The sequence below is a fragment of the Lissotriton vulgaris genome, chromosome 3_1 (assembly GCF_964263255.1).
Source record: "Lissotriton vulgaris chromosome 3_1, aLisVul1.2, whole genome shotgun sequence".
Taxonomy (NCBI): domain Eukaryota; kingdom Metazoa; phylum Chordata; class Amphibia; order Caudata; family Salamandridae; genus Lissotriton; species Lissotriton vulgaris.
Window position 1 is genome coordinate 234,110,900 of NC_141689.1, and position 26,889 is coordinate 234,137,788.

Genomic DNA, 26,889 nt, shown 5'->3' on the forward strand with positions numbered 1-26,889 from the left:
GCCTCAACAATTGCCAGCTCACAGAACCCTCACATTCCAAAATACTCCAATATCATAGATTCCACAGGGCAGTCCCATCACAGCACTGGGACTTAAGACATGGGACAGTAGGTGACAGACCAGGCCAAATAAAAGACCAAACCATCAGCCATTAACGACAAAAGCATATCAGTCACACTACAAATGAACACCCAGCATTCACAAATTAACACATTCAGCAGAACCTAAAAACTATTACTCACAAGCCTAACAAACACATGGAAGGATTGACAAAGTGCTCACCACCAAATACAGAACTACCTGCATGGAGAAATCCAGTACAGGAGCACAGCCAAAGACTAGCTAATGCCATATGTAATCCAAAAATAAACAATGCACACCTACCACTACAATTTGCATCTCCCCATCTTGTTTCCACTGATGTATACCGGGAACGTAACATAATGGCGGCTGTACATCGATTCGTGGCCAACCACTCAGCTCATGACATTACCCTTTTCAAGAATGCAAATCAAACATCAGTTCCATCACTCAATGCATCCTTTGTCACCATCAATACCGAAAGCTGGACTCACATCACACTTTGAAACAACACAAGAGCACCACGCAGTCACGTACGAACAAACTAAGTGCAAAAGTAGTATAAGTAAAACGAAATGTAAATACACACCAAACGTAACACAAAGAATTCGTATTAAACCCAGAGGCGAGGAATATTTTCCATGCATATGTCGTTTGATATAAAATAAACACAGTGCTTGAAAAAAAGGCACTTGCACAACTGAAAAACTTATAACTAAAACAAAATGGCCATTAACTTTGAAACACTCCTTATTTTTAAATTGCTTCATAACTGTTCCGTAGTAACTTACAGTAAGAAGACGAATTACAACCCTTTGTCTAATTCAAAGTCTCTAAATCTGGATGGTCTCACCACCTGCCTTCCGCTTCTGGTAACCCTGGCGGGGTTCTCCTGAGTCTCAAGATTTTGCATATCAGTTCCTTCCGTCTCTTCACTTGCCATTCCTCTCTCAATCATGCCTCTCTCGGGCCAGTCCCTTTCTACTCCTTGACTCTCGCTAGCTCCTTCTCTTTCTCGCACCGTCTCTGTACTTACTCCTTCGCCCTGTTCACTTACGTCTTGTCCAGCTTCAACATTAGGATCTTCCGTCTCTTCCCATGTCCTTCCCGGTTGTTCCCAGCTCAATATCTTGCTGCACCGGGCCATACGGTCCTGGGACCACACGTTCCCATCACTCAACAGTGCTGCTCGTTCATATACTTCCTTGACTTGCATGGTCCTGCTATATTTACTGTCTCCTTTCTTCTGCAGGGTGGCTAGTTTTACTCTAACCCACTCTCCCTTCTCCAGTCCTGTTTCTTTCACATTCCTTCTTTTGTTGTAATGGTTGGTGTAGATTGTTTGTGCCCTTTCCAAATTAGCTCGAACTACTGCGGGAGACCATTCACTCGTGATGACCTTTTCCTTCCATATCCTGTTATCGTGCGTAAAGGGTTCTCGTCCTCTCAATATTTGGAAGGGACTGTACCCCGTACTGGTGGGCGTTATTCTATAAGCCCACACCATGTTCTCTAGGGCTTTCTCCCAGTCTTTGTTGCCAGAGATGGCAGCTTGTATGGCTCCCATCACTACTCTGTTGAACCGCTCCACTAAGCCATTCCCAGCTGGGTGATAGATCGCGGTGTGTTTGCTGGTAATGCCATTCCTTAGCATGAATTGGTTCCATCTCTCCGAGGTGAACTGAGGACCATTGTCACTTAAAATAGATTTGGGGATTCCTTCCCTTGTGAAAGTTTCGGACAGGAACTTCAGGATACTCTCAGTGTCCATGGACTCGTCCACCTTCAACTCCGGCCACTTGGAGTATCGATCTATGAGAACGCACACGTACTTCTGTGTGCCCTGGTCGTCTAACACGGGCCCTAAAATGTCTATGGACAGTTCTTCCCACGGATTGGAGGGAGACTCGAACTTTCCAAGAGCGGGGCGTAGTGGTTTCAATGTCTTGTCAGCTCCTTGGCATTGTGGACACTCCCTGACGTGCCTCTCCGCTCTTATGTCCATGCCCGGCCACCAGTAATTTTGTTTCGATCTGGCCTTGAGTTTCCCTATGCCTAAATGGCCTTCATGTAGTAAGTCCAGTAGCTTGTCGGTGAGGTTCCTGGGGGGGATTACCTTGTCTCCTCTGTAGATGAATGTTCCCTTGTCTCCTATTGACAGTTCTTCCCTCACCTCGTAATACGGCCTAAGACTCGTTTTCACATTTTTCTTATCTGGCCATCCTTGTATAATGTGCGTCTTTACTTCCTTGATGTCGGTGTCCTCCTCATATGCTTCGGTCCACTCTTGTTGGCTGATTAGTCTCTCCTGGTCTTCTATGAGGGCTACCATCTCCCCTTTGTCTGCCGGGTCTTCCTCTCCGGGCTCCATGGCCGCTGCTCTACTCAGGTAGTCTGCTACTCGGTTCCGGTTCCCGGGAATGTACTCCACGTCATACCTGAATTCAAGTAACTTCAGGGACATTTTGGATATCCTGGGTGTGGCGCTGGCGTGTCCGCTCGATGTTAATACCTTTACCAACGGCTTGTGGTCTGTTTTGAGTAGAAAACGGGTACCCCACAGGAATTGCCGGAACCTCGCCATGGCCCATACCACCGCCAGCATCTCCTTTTCGATCACGCTGTATTTGCTTTCGGTATCCGTCAACGCCCTGGAAGCAAAGCTGATTGTCTCCATGTCTCCTCGTCCTCGGTCTTGCATGAGCACAGCGCCCAGACCTTTGTCACTGGCGTCAGTCGTGAGCACGGTGGTGCCCTGTGGATCGTAACCCTTGAGCGGTATGGCTCCTGTGACATCCTTTTTGATGGTTTCGAACTCTGCTTGGGCTTCCGGTGTCCACTGGAACGCAGTGCTCTCCCTGGTCAGCAACCTCATGTTGTACGTCTTTGAGGCGAAGTGTACTACAAATTTACTATAGTACTCCGCCATTCCCAAGAATGACCTGACTTCTTCTTTGTTCTTGGGGGGCGGTGCCTCGGCGATGGCCCTTACGTTCTCCGCCTTTGGTGTGACTCCCTGTTGTCCGATTTCGTGGCCTAGGTACGTCACCGACTGTAGGCCTATCCGGCACTTTGCCCATTCCGCTGTGAGGCCCTTGTTCTCCAGTGTCTGTAGCACTTTCTCTAACTTCCGATCGTGATCCAGCCTGTCACACCCCATCACCAGGATATCATCCTGAAAATACTGGACACCCTCGTAGTCTCTAAACAGTTGGTGCATCATTTTCTGGAAGACTGCAGCCGCCGAGGCTAGCCCGAACGGCATGCGACAGAACCGGTAGCACCCAAACGGGGTGATGAAGGATGTGAGGCTTTTGCTGTCCGGATGCAGTGCTATTTGGTGGTAGGCCGATGTCAAGTCAATGGTGGAGTACCACCTTACTCCTCGGGTCTTGGCCAACATCTCCTCAATTCTGGGAAGGGGAAATTTCTCCACTACAATGTTTTTGTTCAGTTCTCTCAGGTCCACACAGAGCCTGACCTTCCCATTGGGTTTCATTACGACCACTAAGGGCGCCAGCCATTCAGCGCAGGTGATGGGTTCTATTATTCCTTTCCTCTCCAATTCTTGGAGTTCTGTCTGGACTGCTTCTCTCACCGCAATTGGTACATTTCTCACCTTGTGGGCTACTGGGATGGCTCCTTCCCTGAGTATGATCTTGTGTTGGAATTTCTCCATTCTCCCCACTGTGCCTCCGAACACCTTCGGGTATTTCTCCTTCCATTTGTTCATATCCGGCCATTCCTCCTGTTCTGTGAGTAGTATTTGCTCCTTCCCTCCTGGATCTAGTTTTATTCCCAGGTCGCCCTGGTCTAGCCATCCTAGGACGGAGGGTCCTTTTTCCGCGACGTATAGTTTGCACCACGCTGATCGGCCTCTAAACTCGAACAACAGGCGTCGGAATCCCACCATGGGGATGCGGTCGCCATTGTAGGTGACCGGCCGGATGTCCAGTTTCTCTAATTCTGGGCCCAACTTGGGTTGGAACTGTGCTTCCCATACAGCCCTTTGTACAATAGTGAATGGAGATCCAGTGTCTGCCACCACTGTGATGGTGATCCCGCCCATGGACATATCTAATACAGGTTTGGTTGACCTCTTCTCATCCACGCTCAGTACCTGGTCATAGATGCATAAGACGGTGACCACCTCTTCTTCTGTGACTTCTTCCGGGTCTTCTCCACCTTGGTCGACGTATCTCACCGGTCCCTTTTGCTGTTTCTTCCGACACACCTTCTCATAGTGGCCTATGATGCCACAGTGTAGGCATTTGGTCCGGAACGCCGGACATCTTCTATCGTGTGCTTCATGGGACCAACTTCCGCACCTGTAGCACGTTTTCTTGCTCTCATTGCTCGCCTGCTTTCCTTGCCATCTGTTGGTTCCTTTAGTCCCTGGGTGCTTGCTTCTCTGGTCCTTGTGGTGTTCCTCTTCTTGTATCCTGTTCACCATAGTTGGGGTGGCCACTTCCTTCTTGGTTGCGTTTACGCACCTCCGTGCAAGTTCCGCCCTTTTCACAATGACCAGTACATCCTTGAGTGTGGTGTCACCGCTTGCCCACAGCTTGTCTTGTACATTTGCGCTCGTGGTGTGCATCACGATCTGATCTTTGATGAACTCATCTTCCCACAGTGCGTATTTACACGTGGCCGCCAGTTTTCTCAGGGCCGCTACGTATTCTTCGACAGTTTCTCCAGCCCTTTGTTTCCTTTGCTGGAAATTATATCTGTCCACAGATACACAGATGGTGAGGCGATAACGTTCATCTAAGTCTTCCACTGCGTGCTTATACACATCATCGTCGGTGTCTTCTCTCTTTTTGGGCACCAGGCTCTTGTAGATTCTGAGTCCCTCCGGACCCAGATTTAGCAACAGAATGCGTTTCTTTCTTTGGGGGGTGAATTTTTCTTCGTTTTCGTCCTCCAGGACCCCTATGAAATTATCTATATATTCTTTCCAGTCCTCCCACTTCATCAGTGGTTCTCCGGGTTTTGGTAGGAATTGCACCGGCGCTATTGCATACCCCGCCGGTGTGCTCATCTTTACCTCCTTGGCGCCTGATACGTTGGCGTCCTTGCCTGTGGGGCTGCCTGGGGTATTGTCCTTGAACTTGGTGCTCTTTTCCCTCTGGGGACTCTTGGTGTTGGTCCCCCCTTCCTCCTCCTTAGTAGCCAGCGCTGTTCCTACCTGGCGTAGTGTTGCAGGAATGTCCCGCGCTTATTCTGGCTGCTCCTGTGTATCTGTGCCACCACTCTGGCCTCTTCGCCGCCTCCGTGGGTGGCTGTGGCTCTGCCACGCTCCTCGAGTCTGCCTTGCTCTGGTTGTGTTCTGCTGTGTCTCTGTGGCCGTCGCGTTGGTTGGGTTATGCAGGGTCACTGCGCCGAGTCCCAGATCTGGCCAGGCCTGTATGCTGCTTCCCTGCTGCTGCCCACGTGGGTCCGTTTTTTTTTTCTTAATGGCAGTGATCCTGGTGGTCGGATCCCGGCCTCGTCGTCACTATAACGTTATTTAATAATAAGGAGCAGCAGGTAGGTGCATAACATTACTTTATTTAAATTACAGGCAATAACGAGGAGCGCCGGCCAGCGCTGCCGTCTCGTATCTTGTTCGGCGCGCTAATGCCTTCCGCGCGCGCCGCCGCCAACATGGCCGCCGCACGTCACGTCCTGACGTGACGTGCATCAACTAGAACGTCTCTACACTATGTAAGTTTCTGTACTCGCAAAACTACACAACATTAAAACTAAAAGGCTAGACCTTGCTGCTTACAATCGGACCCATGTAACCAGGATACAATAATTTACTATTTATTTATTTACAATTTTGATATAGTACTTACAAGGCCCGCTAGCATTAGAGCACTTTACAAAGGGATAGGAGATAAAATACAAACTATATAAGGAAAGGAGTATACAAAAACAAATTACAAAATATGGAATGACGAGTTCATAACAATGAGTCGGGTGTTCCAAATCAAATGGGAAACAAGAAGGTGAGCAACAAAGAGGTGACTTCACAAATATGAAAACAACAGAGTAGAACTGTCAACAAGGAGAAAAAAACTGCAAGAAGCAATGGTTCAAAACAGCATCATAAGGCGCCAGAAACCCTACAGGCTCCAAAAGATGGAGGAGGGCATGAGTAATGATCAAGAAGGAAACATTTAAGTTCTGGATTGAACATGTACTGAGAGGCAATGGTCCATAGTGAAGGTGGATTAGCATTCCAGACTCTGGGAGCAGAGTTGGAGAACTGATTCAGGAGGCGGCTATGGTGAAGACTGGGTTTCAAGCAGGAGACTGTCTGAGCTGAGCAGCTGATGAGAACCCGCTGAAAAAATTGACCAAATCGCACCTTAGAGTGACATAAAGTCTCTACTTAAAAAGAAAAACAGTTCCTACCACATATTCATCAATCTCTTGCTGCATGTTAAGGCTGACCATCCTCCAGCATTAAATCAAGCTGATCATCCCCCAGCATTACGTCATGCTGACCACCCCCCAGCATTACGTCACGCTGACCACCCCCAGCATTATGTCACGCTGACCACCCCCCAACATTACGTCACACTGACCACCCCCCAGCATTACGTCACACTGACCACCCCCAACATTACTTCCCGCTGACCACCCCCAGCATTAAGTCACACTGACCAACCCCCAGCATTACATCACACTGACCACCCCCCAGCATTACGTCACACTGACCCTCCTCCAGCATTACATCCCGCGGACCATCCTCCAGCATTACATCCCGCTGACCACCTCCCAGCATTACGTCACACTGACCACATCCCAGCATTACATCACACTGACCACCCCCAAAATTACTTCCCGCTGACCACCCCCAGCATTAAGTCAAACTGACCACCCCCCAGCATTACGTCACACTGACCCTCCTCCAGCATTACATCCCGCGGACCATCCTCCAGCATTACATCCCGCTGACCATTCTCCAGCATTACGCCACGTTGACCACCCCCCAGCATTACGTCAAGCTTACCATCCTCCAGCTTACAAGCTGCCGCTCAGCATTACACCACTGTCCTCAAAGGCTAGTAGGCAGGAGGGAACACCATGAACATTACTTTTATTTGAATCCATATAAAACTCAACACCACACCATAATTAGTAAAAAAAAAAAAAAAAAACTTCTGTTGCCAAGTCTGCTCATTCAAGCACATCTTGGCGTGTCCCAAAAGGGATGCATGTAAAGCATATTGCAGGTATCGAAAATACACACACTTGGGTTCACTGCAATGCGCCAACAGACAACGGGTATGCGAGCAGTAAGAAAAAGATAAGACTGCGGCCACATCAAAACTAGCACCAAAGAAACATGAGAAGAGAGGAAGATGTGCAATAACAGAAGGAAAGGGGCGAAAGCCTTGAGGGGAACCATCAGGGAAGACATGCTTGAGGACACACTTTGAGCACGTGTGGGGATCTTGTATGCTCCTGTGTGAGAGATGACAATAAAGAATGCAGTCGCCCCCCAAACAGGTGTCTTGCATTCTCCATCACCAGTGGCAACACCACATCAACCCCCATGAGAGCCTTGCTAAAGTTATCAGGGTAAGAGTCTAAGAGTCCAATCTAAGAGACACCCCAACGACCACAAGACTCTGAATACTCGCAGCCAAATTGTGAAGAATTCTCCATCTTCTTCACCCTGAAGACTGACGCCGTCAAGAACGACCTCCTAAAGGATCTAACCTTATACGCAAGACCGAATACACTAACCTCTCTTGCCCCCAGACCTACGCCTTGCCAACTGTCATCAAAGTCCAACCCAAAAAATAATGCAGCCTGGTCATCATTCTCCTCTTACTCCGAAGATGCTTTAGGCAGAATTCTCAGTGCATTCAACCCAGCTAACCACTCTTCCGATCCGCTTCCGGCAAACGCAGTCAAAGCCCTTACTCCACTACTTCTACATCTCTGGTCCAAGATCATAAACAGTTCACTTCACTAAGGATGCATCCCAGACACCCTCAAAGTGGGCCAGGTCTCTCCCATTCTTAAGAAGCCCACGGCAGACCCCACAGACCTAAACAACTATTGCCCTATCTCCAATATCCCTACCGTAGCCAAGTTGCTGGGAAAATGTGTGCACCTACAGCTAACCAAACACATTGACCACTTTGACCTTCTCAACAAACACCAGTCAGGTTTCCGTGCTGGCCATAGCACAGAATCAGCGATGACACACATCATCGATGATGCGCTGCACATACTCGACCAAAATAGATCTTACCTACTCATCCTACGTGACCTCTCCTCTGCCTTTGACACGGTCAAGCACGAGAATTTGTTAGACCTCCTGAAACACAGAATGGGCCTATCTGGTGTAGTGCTGAGCTGGTTCACATCTTTTCTCCAAAACCGGACACAACAATTCAAAGTCAATAACACCCTGTCCAAGCCCGTCCCAGTAACCCTGGGGGTACCACAAGGATCCGCACTATCCCCAACACTGTTTAATCTCTTCTTGGAACCTCTCACCGAAATTCTACAATCCTCTAACGTGCAATATCACATGTACGCAGATGATACACAGCTATACCTCAAGACACACACCCTAGAAGACATCAAATTACTTAACACAGCTCTTAGGAATACCCAAACTTGGCTGGCAGAAAATCATCTTAAATTGAACGCCCTCAAGACTGAATTCCTACTAATAGCTCCGCCAGCTCAAATCCCGAAAATGCAAAACTTGATCAAACATATCACGGCGTTTAACGTACAACCTACCATTGTGGACTCAGCAAAGTCACTTGGAATAACTTTAGACAGTAACCTTAACATGCAAAAACACATCAGCAATGCTACAAAGGGAGCTAACTTCCAGATGAACACATTAAGGACATTGAAACCCTTCCTACCACATAATGACTTTAAGCAGGCAGTTCAAGCTCTGGTTATAACCAGAGTGGAATACGGTTGTGTCTCCCTGTGTGGTCTACCCAAAGCATCAATTGCACCTCTCAAAGCCTCAATCAACGCCGCAGCAAGAATCATAACTGGATCTAAGCGCAGCTCCCACATCTCCCCGGACCTTCAATCCTTGAACTGGCTACCTCTAGAGGCGAGAATTCATTTGAAAATTGCGTGCATGACACACAGAGCCCTACATCAAAAGACACCCAGTTACTTGGCACAGAAACGTACGATCTCTGGTGGGGCCAGATCCTCAAGAACGGCAGACAAATTACTTCTGAAACCACAAAAATTCCAGAAGAAAAAACTTTGACAAGAATGTGTGTATGACATAGTAATACGAAAGTGCTGAACATCCATCTATGGATAGACAACACGTTGTGGTTTCTGGTCTGAAAGTAGTTGCTAAGAAATTTGATAAGAGCGTGAGGAAACTGCCTGAGTGCTAGTTCTCCTTTTTCTGGACCTTTTCTTGGATATTTTGCAATTCAGATCTTGTTATCAGATTGCAAACACTGTCTGTGTTGTTATGCAACAATGTCTGCATAATGCATTTCCTGGTAATGGGGTATTTGAATATTTAATCATTACAGCCTGCCGCAGATGGGTGGTTCACTTTACCATGATTGAACATAGAACAATTGCATGCTGTCCAAAAACTGAAAGAAACAAACTGGGGCGAGTCACGTGCCATACATTGGTATTTCATAATAAATGCTTAGGTGTAATAAGGTTTTTGGCCTTACATTTGACAAATTAATTAAATGTCTAGCTTAAAGAGCAAGAAATGATCTACCTTCATAAAGAGGAACGTTTCTACAAAAGTCATAGCACATATTGGAATACATAACATAACAATACTGACCAAAGATCTGCTGTATTTTGAAATGTATAATTACCCTTTCCAGACCATTGTACAAGGTTGGATTAAATGGAATATTTGCCTAAAATCACATAATTTAAGCAGAGAAGCCACGATTTAGCCAGGTTTTCTGATTACACTTTGTGCAAATCGGCTATCAAATGAGTATGTCTCTCTTTATTATATTAACACTTTGTTTTTACCTCTTCATGCATTTTTCAGCAGTTTCTAATATAGTGCGACTCGATCAGAAGGTAATGGAGCACCTCACATGAGCACCAGTTGAATTAGATACGGTCACATTCATTTTTATAAGCCCCCGGGAGATTAAGTGATTTGCCCAGAATCATAGGGTGTTGAGGCGATGCCGAGACTCAAACCTGGTCCCCCAGTTTCAAAATCGGCAGCGCTGGCCATGACACCGCATCCTGGGTAGAGGGAGGTTGGCAGGCAGATGCTACATGAAAGTTCGGCTCGTTATGGGCTCGAGGTTCCAACACGACCTAGAGCTGAGCCAGAGCCAGGCTTCAGGCTCCGGCTCAAGCTTTCAGTGGCTCGCCCACCTCTAATGCACGTGCAGTGCAAACCAACCAATTCAAACTAACCAATGCTGAAACTATTGCACAGAGTTTGCTGCACTTTGAACATTTGTCAGTCATGAAACAGAATCTCTTGCGCACCAGTTAAGACCAATTCACACAGAGTATTCTAGATCCTCTGGAAGGTGCTTGCTTGTCTATGCATGAAACACACAAAAGGGGATGGAAGGCTACTTGCAATAAGTCTAACTACTGGCAATCCCTCGGGGTAGCTTCCAACCCATCATTCTTTTGATCTCCATGCCACCTCAGTGGGTCCAAAAAGAGGTGACGTGATGTGCAAAGTAACAATGGATGGGGAATCGCGAGTGATTTCCAGGGGCTGAGAGTAATTTAAGCATTCCACCCATCAATGCTTTGTATACATAATATGTTGCCCTAATCTGGATGGGTAGGCCCCAGATGTGGGTCCTGTGCACACTGTGTTTCCCGGAACTAAGGTGTACCCGGCTGATGAGCCTATAACAAGGGTGAAACCGGTCCTGTGTTGCTTGTGTTTCGGTTCAGGGATGACCTCGCTTGGCAGTTCAGGCTGGACTAATCCTACCGGAGCACGGTCAAGACCGATTTGCATATAGCTGGGTCCAAACTGAGGTGGCATGGTGTGCAAAATAACAATGGATTTGGATGGGGCCCAAGTGATAACCACTGGCTGAGATTAATTCAAGCATTCCATCCATCACTGCTTTGATTACTTATTGTTTGTCTAGCATTGTAATTGGGAAACCCTCTAGCCTTCCCTGTGACCCAAACACAATCACTTGCTTAGCAGGAAATGCATCTATTCAAATTCTTACGTCTTAAGACATCGCAAAATCCCCCCATAATGCTTAATTCTGCATTTTTTTTTAAAGTAACTGTATTCTCATAACGTTCGCAATCTGAAAAAAAAATAGGTAAAGGAAAGAAGAACTCTGAAGAGTTTGGAGGAGTAAAGCAGGATCCAAAACAAGGCAGCAAACTGAAGGAACCCACTGGTTTTAAGAGTTCCCTCGCCTACAAAAAACTTTAGCTACACCTAATATTCTTCTCCTTCCAAAGCTTTGAGCACGTGCTTGAGATGCACAGAATATAATAAATGATAATATTCAGTAAAAATGCAGACTATTATTATTATTTTTATTATTATTTTTTCAATTTATAGGGCGCAACAGCTACCCAAAAAGGGTTTCCCGGCGCCTAGACACAGCTAGTTTGAGGACAGAAAAGGGGGGAAATGGCTGTTGAGTGTTATTTTTCAAATACTAGCTCTTGTGCTGCTCCTGCAAGTAAATGTAGTCGTGCAAGGAAGTGGTGATGCGTCCAATGTAAAACAGGAAGTCCCAGAGTTCATTGCATCAGCAGTGTTGTCACGCAATTGCTTATGTTAAACGAAATATAATGTTGAGATCCCCTTCTCACAGGCACTCAGTCTGTGCAGAGGTACAAGAGTTTTTTGCTATGACTTTGCACTAAGAAAGTTTGTCGACAGACATTTTGTTTCTTTTTCTACAGAGCACCGTTTTACAATTTAGCTCTTCTGTAACAACAATGATTACAGAAATGACCTGAGGCCAATCTTTATAAAAAAAATATATAAATTCTAAGAAAAGCTATTTAGATCATAAGGAGGGGAAAACTACCCAGCTCATTCGAAAACTGCAAAACTACAGCTGGGTTGCTTTTGCAAAATATGCTTTCCAGGAGATATGACGTTCCATGAAATTTTAGCATTTACTTGTCCAAAACCACAAACCCACACAAGCAGGAGATCCATTGGTTCATGTGGACTATTTCAATCTCTTGATTGAAATGAAGCTGGGCTTGGACATTTTACCCTTTTTTCACTTGCTGCAGGAGCTGTTTAACAAGCATTTTCTTTCTTGTTGTTGATGCACACGCATTGACAAAGCCAAAAGGTCAACTAATCCCTTACAAAGATGAATTGCTCATCTGATGTCTATTACAGAACCCAGCATTTTATCTAGGAGGTAACAGAAATAAATCCAATGGGAAGCGTGTTTTAGCAGTAGTCTTTCTACAGGTACAACTGGAAGAATCCAATGAGTCTCTACGTGGAGGGGTGGAGGGTAAGCCCTGTGTAATTTCTGGTATCATCACTGTGTAAAACTAGTGGCGGTTTTGTTACAGAAGCATAGGTAAGCCAGGCAAATATTACCATGTGTGTATCTTTCCAAGCTTGTTTTGTGCGAGGTCAAAAGGCTTCGTAGCTCTTTATCATGGCACATAGTCCTGCACCTTTCAGACAATGGAACATTTTTTATTCTCTATATGGTTCCTGCGGCTAATGTTAACTTGCAGGCCTGAAAATAATGTCTGAAAATGATATGTCAATCACGTATCATTTAGAATATTTGTTTCGTAATCCTGCCACACGTATTCTAAAGAGTTAGCGCTCTCATGTAGGCATACAATCAGGCCTTGCTTGTATGCAATGTATGTATTACCAGGAAAGCCATGCCATACACAACTCCTCCATCTAGTGTGATTATTGTCAGATTGACAGTCATTAGCCCTCATCTTTTATATATTACCTTGCATAATTGCAAGCAATTTCTGTAACTGTAAGGAAATTATATGTAACCCTGGTCGAAGCACTACGCTACGCTCGCGTAGTTTGCGAAGTTTGCGCAACTTCGCACTACGCGAGCTGCACGTAGCACAGTGCGAACATGCGTAGTGCAGCGTAGCGGAGTGCAGCGGTCATTTTTTGCTTGTTTGCGGTCCTCAACATCATGTTCGCGACTGCGAGCAAGCAAAATGACATCCCGGCGAGATTCTCAACGCGGGGAGGTCAGGTTTCTCATAGCGAGTGGTTGCGCATGCTCGCGACCGCTCGCGATGAGAAACTACCAGTTCGCGTTGAGAAAGCTGCTGCTCGAGTAAAAATCTACTCGAGCAGCAGAAAACTACAGCTCGCACTGTGCAAGATGACGTTTTCAATGATTGCACAGTGCCGGATGCATGTCCGCACTGTGCAATCATTGAAAACGCATCTTGCACAGTGCGAACATGCTACTACGCAGCTCGCGTAGTGCTACGTGAAGTTTGCGTAATGCGAAGTGCACTTTGCGTAGCTTTGCGTAGCGCTACTTCGTGAACTACGCCCACCCCTAATTATATGTTCTATAAGATAGACGGAGTATATTGGCATTGGGTGTGGTAGACAGGAAGTCGGACTGCTAAGTGGACATGCTGAGGTGCATTCCAACTACAGACCCAATGGATTTCTAAGGGATGCCGTATTAGTTACATGGCTTGGCATATAAACAGTTAGACTAGTCTAATAACAATTCAGACAATACAATATTTAAGAGTCTGATAACATACATACAGATATTCAGTAGGGTCTACACTAATCTAATAAGGAAAGTAAGGAGGTGTGATATAACATTTTTCAGTTATTCACCTTGTTTATGTACTATAATAATTAACATCCTCATGGTGTAATTCAGGAAGGATCTCAAGACCTGGCTCTTCGACTGAGCCCCAGCACCCAGAAGGATCAGCAGCTCCCCTCCCCCTCAATGCCTTGAGACCCTCACGGGCAAGTAGCCACGCTCTATAAACCCAGATAGTTTGACTGATTGATGCTTAAGATTTATGTACAAATAGTGCATCACCAATACGCTTTTAGTAACAACTGCATGTGTAACTTTCACTTGCAAATTTGGCTCCACCCACTTTTTTGGGGATGGCGTCAGGTTGAGTCTATACTTTTGAGTAACTTTACACTTTGATTTTGTGTATAGTCAACATTAGTTGAGTTACTCAAAAGTGTAAGAGTAAAATCCATGTGTAAATTACTTGCAAGTGTAATTAATCTTTGTGCTTAACTATATATCTTTTCAACTTTCATTTTTCTCGTTTTCTCCAAAAATATTCTCACCATCTCCCATTCCCCTATGACACAGCTAATTTTCATGGTGATCTTTGTCCATTCTCTCTCTGGAGAAGTATTTACTGCAGGCTTATCTTAGACAGCAAATTAGCTTATTACTAAATATTTCGTTGACTAAATTAAATAATGTCTATGTAAAGGAAGCACACACGCGTATGACCTCTGATGAGGGCATCTGATGTTCGAGTTGGTATCATTATTGGCAAAAGTCTCAAGATAGTGTTTATTTCATGTAGGTGCTATTAGAAACGCTGACAAAAATCAATTCTACAAATTTGTAACATCAGTCTCGTTTTGTCGGGTGAACCCCAGGTACATCAGCTATAACATCAACTATGTCAAATACTCTAGTCGCTGTCAATTACTGTAAATAGTGATCTTGACTAGTGCATCTTATGTCTAAAGATTGCTCTTCGTCCACTTTTGATAACCCTTGAGAGTAGTACAGACCGGTGCCCTGGACAAATAAAATGTATGGAAATCTACAGAACGTTTTTTATTTTACTTCACTAATCCATATCCTGACCAGTTATGACAATGTTCACATATTTATTATGTACAACATAAACGTTTTACGGATGTTACTGTTCTGTAAAAAAGTTGCAACTGCATATATAATGTCCACATAACTATATATATGATATTACATTTAAATATCTATATATATATCTAAATAAATTTCCCGGACGATGACCTCCTACCATATATATATATATATATATATATATATATATATATATATATATATATATATATATATATATATATATATATATATAGATATATATATATATATATATATATAGAGAGAGAGAGAGAGAGAGAGATAGATATAGATATATATAGATAGATATTTAAATTTAGTATCAGTTCTTACTTCATAAAGTGAATCTGCACTACGGAGACAGGCATCATTGTTGCCGCTAATACCTATGCCCTAATGTAATGAAGATTACTGATAACTCATCCGAAAATTCTGAGGTTCACTTAGGGCTTTGAGCTTCCACCAATCTCTGGGTGCTGTCCTTCCCAGAACGTGTCAATCTTTGTGGACAACGAATGACGCTGGAGTCTTGACTTTACAACAGATTCAAAAACCTTTGGAGGATTCGGAAGACTGGAAGAAGAGACCACTTCTTCTCCAGATGGGGTTAACTGGCCTATTTCAAACCAAGGAAGCTTGGCCAGATCCCTGCTTCTACCCCAATTCCTGACATGTGGCAATTCCTTGGGCTCCAGCCTTTTGGGGATAATGCTGCCCCATCGTGGTCGTTAATGCATTGCTCTTACTGTGGCCCCTGCAATCCCTGAGTGAGTTAGTACAAGCACTCACCAGGAAACACGCAGCACCAACCCAGTTGACCAAGGCAATTCCTGAGGACAACTGTCCTTTATGTGAACTGTGGTTCTATTTGTGACGGCTCAGCGATTACTCAGTGTCCCATACTTGGAAGCCCCACGAAGGGTAAAGGCAACAAGAAGTTTTGTGCTATCTTGCCAACGGACAGTCACAATCAAAGTTAGGCTAAGCTAGCCTCCTGCTTGCTGCTTTCCTCAGCAGCACACATTTCTCATTTACTGGCTTCATTCAGAGATAGGTAGAAATTATGCAGATGTACCTGCCTGCCTTACATTGATGAACATTGATGGGACTTGATGGACAGAGATGAAAGGGACTCCAGTGACAATACAGAGCCTGGACACTGGGCTGTAGATCATCCGTCTAGAATCGTGCCAACCTGCATTCAAAATATTAGACTGCATGCTCCTTGAGACCATAAAAGTTGATAATAAATAAGTAAGGTGAAAAGGAAGGGGATCATTAGCTCTGGCTGCTAAAAGCTACTGTAAAGTAAGTGTGGAAACAAAGCTTAGAGTGGAGCAGGGTGATAGATAGCACGTTACACCATCATGGTATCAATTCTTGTAGAACTCAATTATTTATTTTGCAGTACTCTAACCGTGCACCTCTGAGCAACTATAGGGATGTGAATTCAATAATTACCAGTCTTTAATTGGTTTTTATGCAAACCAAGTAATTGTCGAAATACAAGAGGAACATGCTGCACAGCATGTTTTGTCGGCTGTCATATATTAGTTACCAGTAGCGTAGGTCAAAAGAGAGTAATGCAAATAGATCTAATATAAGATAGCATTTGGATTTTGCATAAAGTAGGTATGTTACTGTAATTTCTTTGTCTAGACCATATTGGCCTTGCCTTATCACTTGATTTCAGAAGGAAGGACATTCACAGGCAACCTGAACGCTTTTTACCCGCGGAACCTAAAATTTGGTTGTAATTTGGATAATGAGTAAGTGAATGCCCGAAGGCACACATAAATGCATACAGGAGCGGTTTGCGAGACAAAAAGGCTTTCTGAATTTCTTTTGCATATGGAAATCAAGGTATTATTCATTATATGGCAGTACAGTAAAGATGGTAGGCAAATGCATATACAGAAAGGCCTATATATCTACAAAGATTACAATAAGACTAGTACAAAGTTACATAAAAGACAATAATTAGACTGTATATGTCAATTGACTATAACCATTAGCATCACCCCATCAAAACGTATGTAGTAAGAAGGAATAAGACACTTGACTAAATTATTTAAACTGGGGGCTCTGTGATTATATTTAAAATACAATATACATTCAAGATGAAACAACACGAAAACTTGAGTATGATAATAATGCATACTGGTTTGATACAGTAGCTGGTGTTCCTCCAGGCCACGGACCCAACCCTACACCCACAGACCACGCCCACAACCTCGGTATAATCCTCGAAACCGAACTCAGCATGAAGTACCAAATCAATGCAGTCACCTCCTCGTGTTTCCACATCCTCCTCATGCTCCAGAAAATATTCAAATGGATCCCCGTCAATACCAGGAAATCTGTCACCAAAGACCTTGAGACCAGACATCCCGACTACAGGAACGCTCTCTATGCTGTAATCACCACCCAGCTCCTCAAGAGACTCAAGACCATACAGAACGCAGCAGCTAGACTCATCCTCGACCTCCTCAAACGCATCCACATCACCACCGCCTCAGGAACCTCCACTGGCTCGGCGTCTATAAGACATGCCAGTTCAAGCTCCTAATATACGCCTATCGAGCTCTACACAACCAATGACAAGCCTACATCAAACACCGCATGATCTTCTACCAACCCACCGTACACGTGCGTTCCACTTCCAAGGTCCTTGCACGCACCTCCCGAATCCGCCGCAGCAGAGACTGCGCCCTCTCCTACTTTGGAGCAAAAGCCTGGAATGACCTGCCCTTTCACAAACGAACACCTCCCTCCCTGGCAGAATTCAGAAGAGAATCTGGCTTTTAGAATAAGACCACCCATACCTCAACGCTCAGCTAACCTCAGGGGTGTGGAACAGCGCTTTACAAGACTGATTGATTGTATCATTGAGGAAAAAAGAACTCTCAAAAACGTTTTTTAAAGTTGACTTCTCAAGACAATCAATGACCAAGAGTAGAAAAAGAGAATGGAAAAGATCAAAAAGTCAGACTGGGTATCTGGGTGAACCCTCCTTGCTTCAGAGAGAGTTCTAGCAGCACCCACGTTTTCAAGAATCATATTTAATAATAAAGAGCACCACATGCAACCACAGACTACAAGTGAAAAGAAAGATTTGTGTGACAGCAGGTGGGAGGTTTGAGTGGGGTGGGTAAAGAGTGTCGGTATAATCGGGTATGAGTCAGTGTACTGAGAGGGAACAAGATCTACTAGCACATTTAAAAAAAAAGTTACCATTTTAAAATAAAACAAAACATAGGATAGAACATGTCCATCTGTTAAAAGCTAAAAGAAGGGTTTTATAATTACAGTAAAGAGAAAAAAATCTGAATTTGCAGCAATTTCGCTGTTGTTGATTTTCTGGTATTATATGAACTTTTTTCATTATAAAACAGCTGTTTTGCATGTTGTGATTTTTGTATTTTCAACTGGTCCGTTTGACATTTTTGCAGTGTGCTTATCTGTATTTCAACAAATATACAGGAACTTAAAACACCCGGACATTTTGTATGGCTTGGCTGAAGAAGGGTGATAACCTGAAACCAGTCCCAGGATGCTTGTTTCCGGTCCAGGGAGAACCAGGCTTAGCAGTTTGGGCTGGACTGTTCCCATAAGTAACAGGGTCAAGACTGATTTGCATATGGTTGTGTCCAAACTGGAGTGGTGTGGTGAGCAAAAGAATGATGGATTTAACCCAGATCCTTGTGACTGGGGGTGATTGTTTGCATTGTCCAACGTTCTGTCCATTAATTGTTTCTTTTGCATATGTCGCCCTAAGTGGGAAGGGTATGCCGAGATGTGGATCCCTTGCTCACTACACCACTGGATTCAAGCTAGCCTGGTTGATGAAGGGTGATGCCCTGAAACTGGTCCCAAAGATAGCATGTTGACTACTAAGAAATAATGTGTCTGAGTCTCGCGAAAGACTAGCATGCTCGTGTTTGCCTCCAATCATCCTCTAGCAAATCTACTGGAGGTAATGGGAATCCTCTCATTCGAGATGGTCACCATGTCAACATGATGAGGGCATCCTTCCTGGGTGGACTCTGTAGCACCTCAAGAAGGACATTTCACTCAGCTGTGTGGCTTCCAACTTCTGCCCTGCCAATCAAGGTTAGGACTAGGATAGTTACCTGGCACCACACAAACACTCAGAATATCTTTGTTGTACTCCTGTACCTAGTGGCACCTTGCCGTATGTGCATCTGTAGCTCCTGAAGACGTCCTAGCTTCTTGAGCATCTGGTGTACATGTAGGCAGACTCACAAGAGTGCCCGCTGCCCATTTTAGCTAAAACCTGAGGCAAACGGCACAATCCACCCCACCACCAAACCTCTATTAGTCTCCCCCGCTGGTGGCCAACTTGGCAGCCCATTAGCAGCAACCCGCTCTCATCCTCTTAGTGACACTGCCCACATGTGGCACCCTTCCATCCTCTCAGCGGCACTGAGAAGTATCAAATCCTCCCACAGCATCACTGTGTGGTTAACCCCCCTGCCCCCGGCACTGTCCACTCACCATTCACTGACTCTAGCAGCACCGGAAGTCTGCTTCAGTGCATGGCTGGAAAGTCAATGCCTTATGAGTGGCAGTGTTGCTTAGCAGGCATTCACTGTCTCACTTCGCATGGCATCAATCCTTCTTACTTTTTTACCCTAGGGAGTGTCTTTCTGCGCATTTATTTTTTTGTTAGCAGCAGGATGGGCTTCACAAAGCTGTAGGATGTGGCAGCCCATAATGACATGCGCAACTCATCAGTGCTGCTTCGTCCCAATATATTGCTAAAATAATGACTGTGCCAGTACCAATGTCAACACACATTCATTTTGGTGAGCTTAATATGGCAAGCAACGCAACATTCTAAATGAGGAGCACAGCTTGTTGGCATGAGGCAGGATCAACATGGCCATCACCCTCCCATCCAGCTAGCACTGCTCAGGGACACCCCACACTACACAGGTCTTTCACCACACTCGCTTTAACTCCGCTCTCCCGGGCTCCTTCAGCTTCAGAACTGCCACAGTCTTTGGAGTTTACTTGCACCTTTGGTGAGACTCCGGTCGCACATGATCGCAGCTAGAGTAGATACACTTTACATGCTAGATGGGCATCCCCCCTCTATGTTGGAGGGAGTAGTCCGTGTTTGCAGGCTTCATGCTGAGCTGCACACTCTTTCTGCTGTGAACAGACATGCACTGAACACTGCAGTTGCCTCCTCTTACTCCTCATGCAGTATCATGGCAGCAAACTTGGAGCGTTATAGTGTTTAAAGAAAAGGCAGGAACTAGTTTGTATATTTACTATATAATTCTATATAGTGCACATACTTAAAGATTTCAGCACACTTTAAATGCTTTCCCTAAAAAATTGAATAGTAAAAATATATTTTTATATAAAACTTTATAAAGAAAAAAAATATTTCTTGTTTGCTTAACTATCTAATTCAACAAACATAAATAATGTTATCACTTTCTTTGATTATTGCACTACGTGGTCTTGCTGAAGAAGTCCATTTCTACAGACCCAACCTCTGTTCCATAACGTTTGCTTGAATGATACTAGACTTAAAGAATTTCTCTTTTAAGGTTTCTTTTTTGTCCTTTAATTTCTAGAGCGGTCATGTGATGCGTGATACAAATCAAAAGTGAATGAGCTGCATGAGTATCCTTGCTTTTTTCTGTTTCAGAATTACTTAGACTAAAACAAAATTGATGACACAGAAAGAGTGTGAAAATGTCCTATAGAATGCAAGCGCTACTAATGACAAACCTGCGTGTGCTTCAGACACAAAAAGACATTTTAAAAAGTGACACGCAGACATTTGGTGCCGGAAAATGAAAGCATGTGGTCCTTAGTCAGACGCTTTCCACTTAATAAATCATGCAAAAATGTACAATTCATTCTTAGTTTGATTTTAATTTGACCAGTTTGGATTTTGTCCTCAGTAATAGAATGTGATTGTAATTTACAAAAAATGTTTAAATGTGTACAGTAGTAGCATGTATTTGTATGGAATTAACACAACATTTTAAAGAGTGGAGCACAGAAAGCAGCTCATGATTTAGCTTTCTCTGAGAGCTCCAGGTCGACCTTCGAGATAAAAGAGGTATGTTTCCTATTGTGTGAAAGCACACCTCCCATAAATTACAGCATATAACCTGCCTTATCATATTTAGTTGCTGGAACTGTTTCAAAGACTCATTTATTTGTCTGCTATAGAAAGAATAGAAAGCACATGCATTTTAAAATGTATTACAATATTATGTTTTAATGATTCCTGCTTAAATATGAATTTCTTTTTTAGCTAATGTTATGTGTTTAGTTAAAATAAAATGTTTCTTTAAAAGAAGGTTAGAAGACGAAGCTATATTAAATAAGATTCAAAATCTGTTGTGGAGAGGATTTTGCTGCCTGATGGGTGACGTGTGCAGACAGGAGAGAGGAGGAGGTGCCTTTCTGTAGAATGCTGTATTCCAATTGGATGAAGAATGAAGATCATGTCACATGCTTTGCAACATTTTTAGTTTTATAAACATGTTCCTAGTTTAGAAGTTTCAGACTCAGACAGTGGAGTAGTGTGGCTCACTGGTTAGAGGCGGCAGACCTGGAAGCAGAGGACGGCCCGGGACCAGGGTTCAATCCCCGACACGGCAGGGTCGTGAACCAGGGTCAGCGGACTCGATAATTCTCGCCTCAGTGCCTACTCTAACCAGGGATCACACTCTGCAACTCTGGGCTTTAGCTTGCCTCATCTCCACAACAGCCCCCCACAAACGCCGGGGATGCCTGGTTTCACCTTGGAGATACCAGGAGGGAACATCTCACAGGGAAAGCCAGGACGGGTTTCCCAGCGGTCTATAGCGCCAGGACGCCTCCGGGTAGCAGTGCGCTTTACAAGACACACACATTTACATTTACATTTAGGGATGGAGACCCCTTCAGACGTTTTCAGACACAGATTTAGAGACCTGCAGAGGAGGGGAGTTTGGACTTTGATGGAAAGCAGAACAGATGCAAATGAAGGCATATTAAATGCGGGCTGGTTCCATTCTGACTTTTAATAAAATCCCCAAGCTTCATGTTTTTACTAACTGGCTTTGCCTATTGCTTTTTTGCTCTATGCTTTATTTCTCTTTATGGGAGATTATTAATTATTCATTGAGCTTCATGCTAATCTCACTCTTGCTTTTATTCTTGAATTCCTCACGAGTTCTGACTGACATCGTTTGAGCCACATTTCCTTATAATAGGGATTTTTTTCTTATTGAACGTGCTGTATGCAAATTATGATATGCTCTGTACTAACTTTACTTTTATATTATCAATTCTGTAACCTGATTGAAACCTGACTAATGAATGAAGAGTCAGAGAATCTTAAACTTTAATTAGAAAATAAATCTGTTTAAAACTACTCACACCTCTCATTATTGACTAAAATGTATACTTTGAATTTAATTTCTTACGTGTTTATGAAGGAGCTCTTTTGGTCTAACTCTATCTTTGTTGAATCACTCTTGTGCCGGATTACACGGCCCTTATTAGAAGACTGAAGACACCAACGACTTGGCCCCAACCCTACTGGCTTGTCTGGAGCCCTCAAAGACCCTGCTACAAAAGAGCAACTCGTCCCACAGCCCAGCCTCCAGAACCCTGGGAGGACTGTGTGCCTGCTAAAATGACTCCTAAGTCTCCAGTGGACAGCGGACCTGTTTAGAAGAAAAAACACTCCTTACCTGCGTCGGACGACGTCACAGTGGTCGTGTGCGGAGTATGGCCGGGGGCCATCCGATCCCCGCCCACTCATTAATTCCCCAGCACCGCAGCGGGATTTGTGCCGTGGTCAAGGGGTTAAAGACAATGTGCTCTGCCTGTGGAACACCTCTGCACTCTATGCCCATGGCCCAAGCCCAAGTGGCCCACCGGTAAAGAAAAGGTTCCCCAGCGATCCTGAGCAAGAGTCCCTTGTGGGGTGACCCCTACCGGATTCCACGTCGATACCTGCAGCCTCTGCACGATGACCACCCCAATCGCAACCGAACGGATGAGCTGGTTTCCGACGCAAAAAGACACCCATGCACCCACAGTCCCTGGACCTTGGGGAGATCTACTGATGCTGTCCTGACCCTACAGCACATCCCAACTTACCTGTGCAGCTGTAGGTTTCTTTCGTCCAGCCTCCTGGCCTGAGCCTGCAGCCTTTATCCGATTTCAAGATTCTCTATTTGTTTTCATTGGGCACCTGACACTGTGCTGGTACTCTGCACCAGGCCGCCCCTGCACCGCTGAGAGTGTACGTTTGGTGTTGACTTGTGGCCCCACTGTGCTCACCTTCACCCCTGAAGACCCATCTTAACCCCTTTCTCCATTGGATAGCATTGGTACACGATCCCGAGTCTGACCTCTGCACCCGACCGCCCCAGTGCCGCTGCAGTGAGGTCAATAACCTGAACCTTGCCTTGTACCGATTCTTCAACCAAAACTCAACAGTGTAAATCGTTTACTTAACTGCATATTACTGATTGCGTTTTCTCCCATAAGATAACATTCTACTGATTGAAAAATGCAGAGTGTCCACTTTATACATTGTAAAGCAGTGATAATGCAAGCATATTTTACTGCAACAAAGTATCTTACGTTCTATAAAATAAACATACTAAAAGGACGATTTTTACAAGTCATTGGTCTCGGATTTAGTCATGGAGTGTGAGTAATCATTTCATGCATGTGTGTGAACAACAAATGCTTAGCACTGCCCTCTTATAAGCCTAACAGTTCACCCACACTACCACAAAAGAGGGCATTGGTATGATCTACTTGAGCCTCTGTAAAGCCTCTGGGCAGTCACTGGACTCTGTGCACACTAGACCTTACTCTGGTATAGTATATACAGAGGCAGCTTCCTACCCAAGTTTTTGTGTACTCGAGTGCTGCATGGTCTTGCAGGTTAGACTTTAGTACTCTATATCCCAGTACTTTACATCCTAGTATTGTATACTCTATTGCTGCTTGACCCCATAGTACATGACCCAGTACTGTATATCCTAGTACGCTATGCCCTTTAATGCCTAAGTAGTGTGTACCCTTGTGCTGTATGCCTGTGTAGCTTGCCCTAGTGTTTTATGTGCAGCGTATGTGCTGTATGCTACAGTATGCATTTAATAGTACTGCCTGCTCTACTATCATACACCCTTACAGTGAACTGTCAAGACTTGTATGACCTAGCGGTGTATGTTAGAAAAGGTATGCCCTTGTAATGTACATTATGGTGTTACTTAACCCGGAAGCACACACGCATCTCTTGATTTAAAAATAGGAGCCACTCAACAATATAATGTTGCTGGTAATTATATGCTAAACGGTTAGTCTGCTCAACAGTACTGCAGGAAAGAATGCAGGAGGTATGCCGGGCAGTAAGTATGCCTTGGAGTAGGTATGCCATGGAGTGGGTATGCCTTGGAGTGGGTATGCCTTGGAGTGGGTATGCCTTGGAGTGGGTATGCCTTGGAGTGGGTATGCCTTGGAGTGGGTATGCCTTGGAGTAGGTATGCCTTGCAGTGGGTATGCCTTGAGGTGTATGCCTTGTAGAAGGCAGGCGTTGCAATTGATATGCCTTTCAGTAGATGCGCCTTGTAGAAGGTATGCCATGTGGTAGATATGCCTTTTAGTAGATATGCCTTTTAGTAGATATGCCTTGTAGTAGGTATGCTATGCTTTAGGTATGAGTGTTAAAGGTAACGCCTTGCAGTAGTTATGCCTCGCACCAAGTGTGCCTTGTAATAGGTATGCCTTGCAGTAGGTATGCCTTGGAGTAGGTATGCCTTGGAGTAGCTATGCCACGCAGTAGGTATGGCTGGTAGTAGGTACGCCTTGCAGTAGGTATGCTATGCAGTAGGTATGCCTTGCAGTAGCTATGCCTTGCAGTAGCTATGCCTTGGAGTAGGTATGCCATGCAGTAGGTATGGCTGATAGTAGGTACGCCTTGCAGTAGGTATGCATTGAACCAGGTATGCATTGTAGTAGGTATGCCTTGTGTCGTTCAGTGTAACTCTGCTCACAGCAGGTTTCTGCAGTACTGTATTTCGAAGGTGATTTGAACAGGTATGTTGTCCCTGTGACGGTGGATCCGGACAATACTGCACTTTGCTTTTTGTGGGAGTTTTATAACAAGTAAACTAAACAAGTTTTAAGCCCTTTTATGAAGTCGCGGGATTTCACGCATCTAGCCGAGCGTTCAATTTCTTACAACAATTGACGGAAGATGAGTCATGTTGTTATGTTGGCTCCTTTCTGAGAGCCGCTGTGCGCTCACAGGCACAATGCGCTCCGAGTTATGCATCATCTCTTTGTATCTGGCATGGTCACTTCTGTATGCGCTTCCCTGCACTCTATTGTACTAATATGAGACTGCTTGCTATGTTGTCTTAAATTGTATTTATTGCATTATTTTCATATATTTTGTTTTTATTCTTGGATTGTTCACTTTTATGGTTGCTTCTGCACCCGAATAACGTTATTTGAATCTGAAGGGTTGGGTGTGTGAACACACCAGTCAGTGAGGTAACTTTCAGTCAAGGACGCCCATGGTACATCCCTCCTCTGAGAGGGGGAACAGTTTACCTGCCACCGGCAGTGCCAAGCGTCAAACCTTCCCACTGGAACAAGGTCACCGATAAATACATATTATTTTCCGACCGCCCAGGGCCCTGACAGACTGCCATAATAATGTGACGCTGCCTCGCAGCTGTCACACACGTTTAACTTTGAAAGTGAAAATGTTTATGTCCTTGCACTGAGGCAAGGAGCCAAATCACGGATAGCTCCTCCTTTCAACATTACAAAGCCGATAAAATGCGCAGCATCGCGTTAGACACCATTAACATACCTCATAACAATGCCAGAATGAGCTTCGTTGACACCATTATTATAATGCTGTACAGTATATTGGAAGAACGTACACATATCGAAACCATTGCCAACATCGTTTACGTCATGGAGCTGCCCACAGTAAGATGTTAGCTCTGTGTAAAGACACACAACATGAACATGACACTCCATCACACTGCGCACGCATGCACAACGCCTGGCCTGTCGCTAACACCTGCTGCAGGAATGTGCCAGCCCTGCCTGTGAGAGCAGGCAGGGGAAGGAAGCGAGCCCTGCCTGTACCCAGTAAAGCACACAGCAGAGCGCAGTCGGCCGGCTCTGACCCGGTGTGTGAGGCGGTCTTCCACCTGTGCTGTGCTGTGCTATGCTGAGCTGTGCTGTGCTGTGCTGGGCACGCAGACGCTGGAGACTCTTACCCAGAAGTTGTCCTTAAAGTAGGGGCCCTTCATGTCGTCGAGCTCGCCGAGCTGGAGGAAGTTGTTGCTCCTTCGATTCGAGACGGAAATGAAACTTATATCAGTCGGGGTGAAAATCCTCGCCGTTTATCTGCTGCACCGAGAAATACCGTAACTGTTTAGTTCCTCAAATCTCCTTCCCTCTCCTGTGGACACGTCCCCCGGGTCCTAACCCCGCAGGCCAGCTACCGCTCCTCCGACTGCCCGTGAGCTCCGCGAAGGCAAACTAGGTGTTCTGCCGATGCGAGGTTCACTGCTGCCACCTGCTGGACACACAACGGTACTATAAACCGTAGCAAAGAGAGCTGGCCGACCTCGGAGTGAGCTACTCATCCCGCCGTTCTTCGATGATTGGAAGATGTTGAAAATGCAAACGTACACTGAAATAAAAGTTAAATGCTTAAGATGATTAAGTGAAATTTTACTAATTTTACTAGGAGCCTGCATTCTTTCTCCAAGGAGCTCATGTGGGAGCCACTCGATAAACACTTAAAGACAACACAATGACACCAACCCCCCCCCCTCTCTTTCTTTTCTTCTTTCCCCTTCGACAAGCCAAGAAATGTAGACAACACAAATGTACTGTATACAACTGCCAATGTATATGCCACTTATATTTT

At 44.8% G+C, this 26,889-nt stretch overlaps 1 protein-coding gene across 1 annotated transcript in view; it reads right to left on the reverse strand.

The window, feature by feature from the left end:
* The window catches only part of PSTPIP2 (proline-serine-threonine phosphatase interacting protein 2), a 394,129-nt gene extending 367,623 nt beyond the window's left edge, over positions 1–26,506 (reverse strand). The window contains exon 1 of the mRNA XM_086960336.1: positions 26,231–26,506. Coding sequence (XP_086816462.1) covers positions 26,231–26,263 — 33 coding nt within the window. The 5' untranslated portion in view covers positions 26,264–26,506. The remainder of the gene's footprint in view (positions 1–26,230) is intronic.
* Between the last annotated feature and the right edge of the window lie 383 nt (positions 26,507–26,889).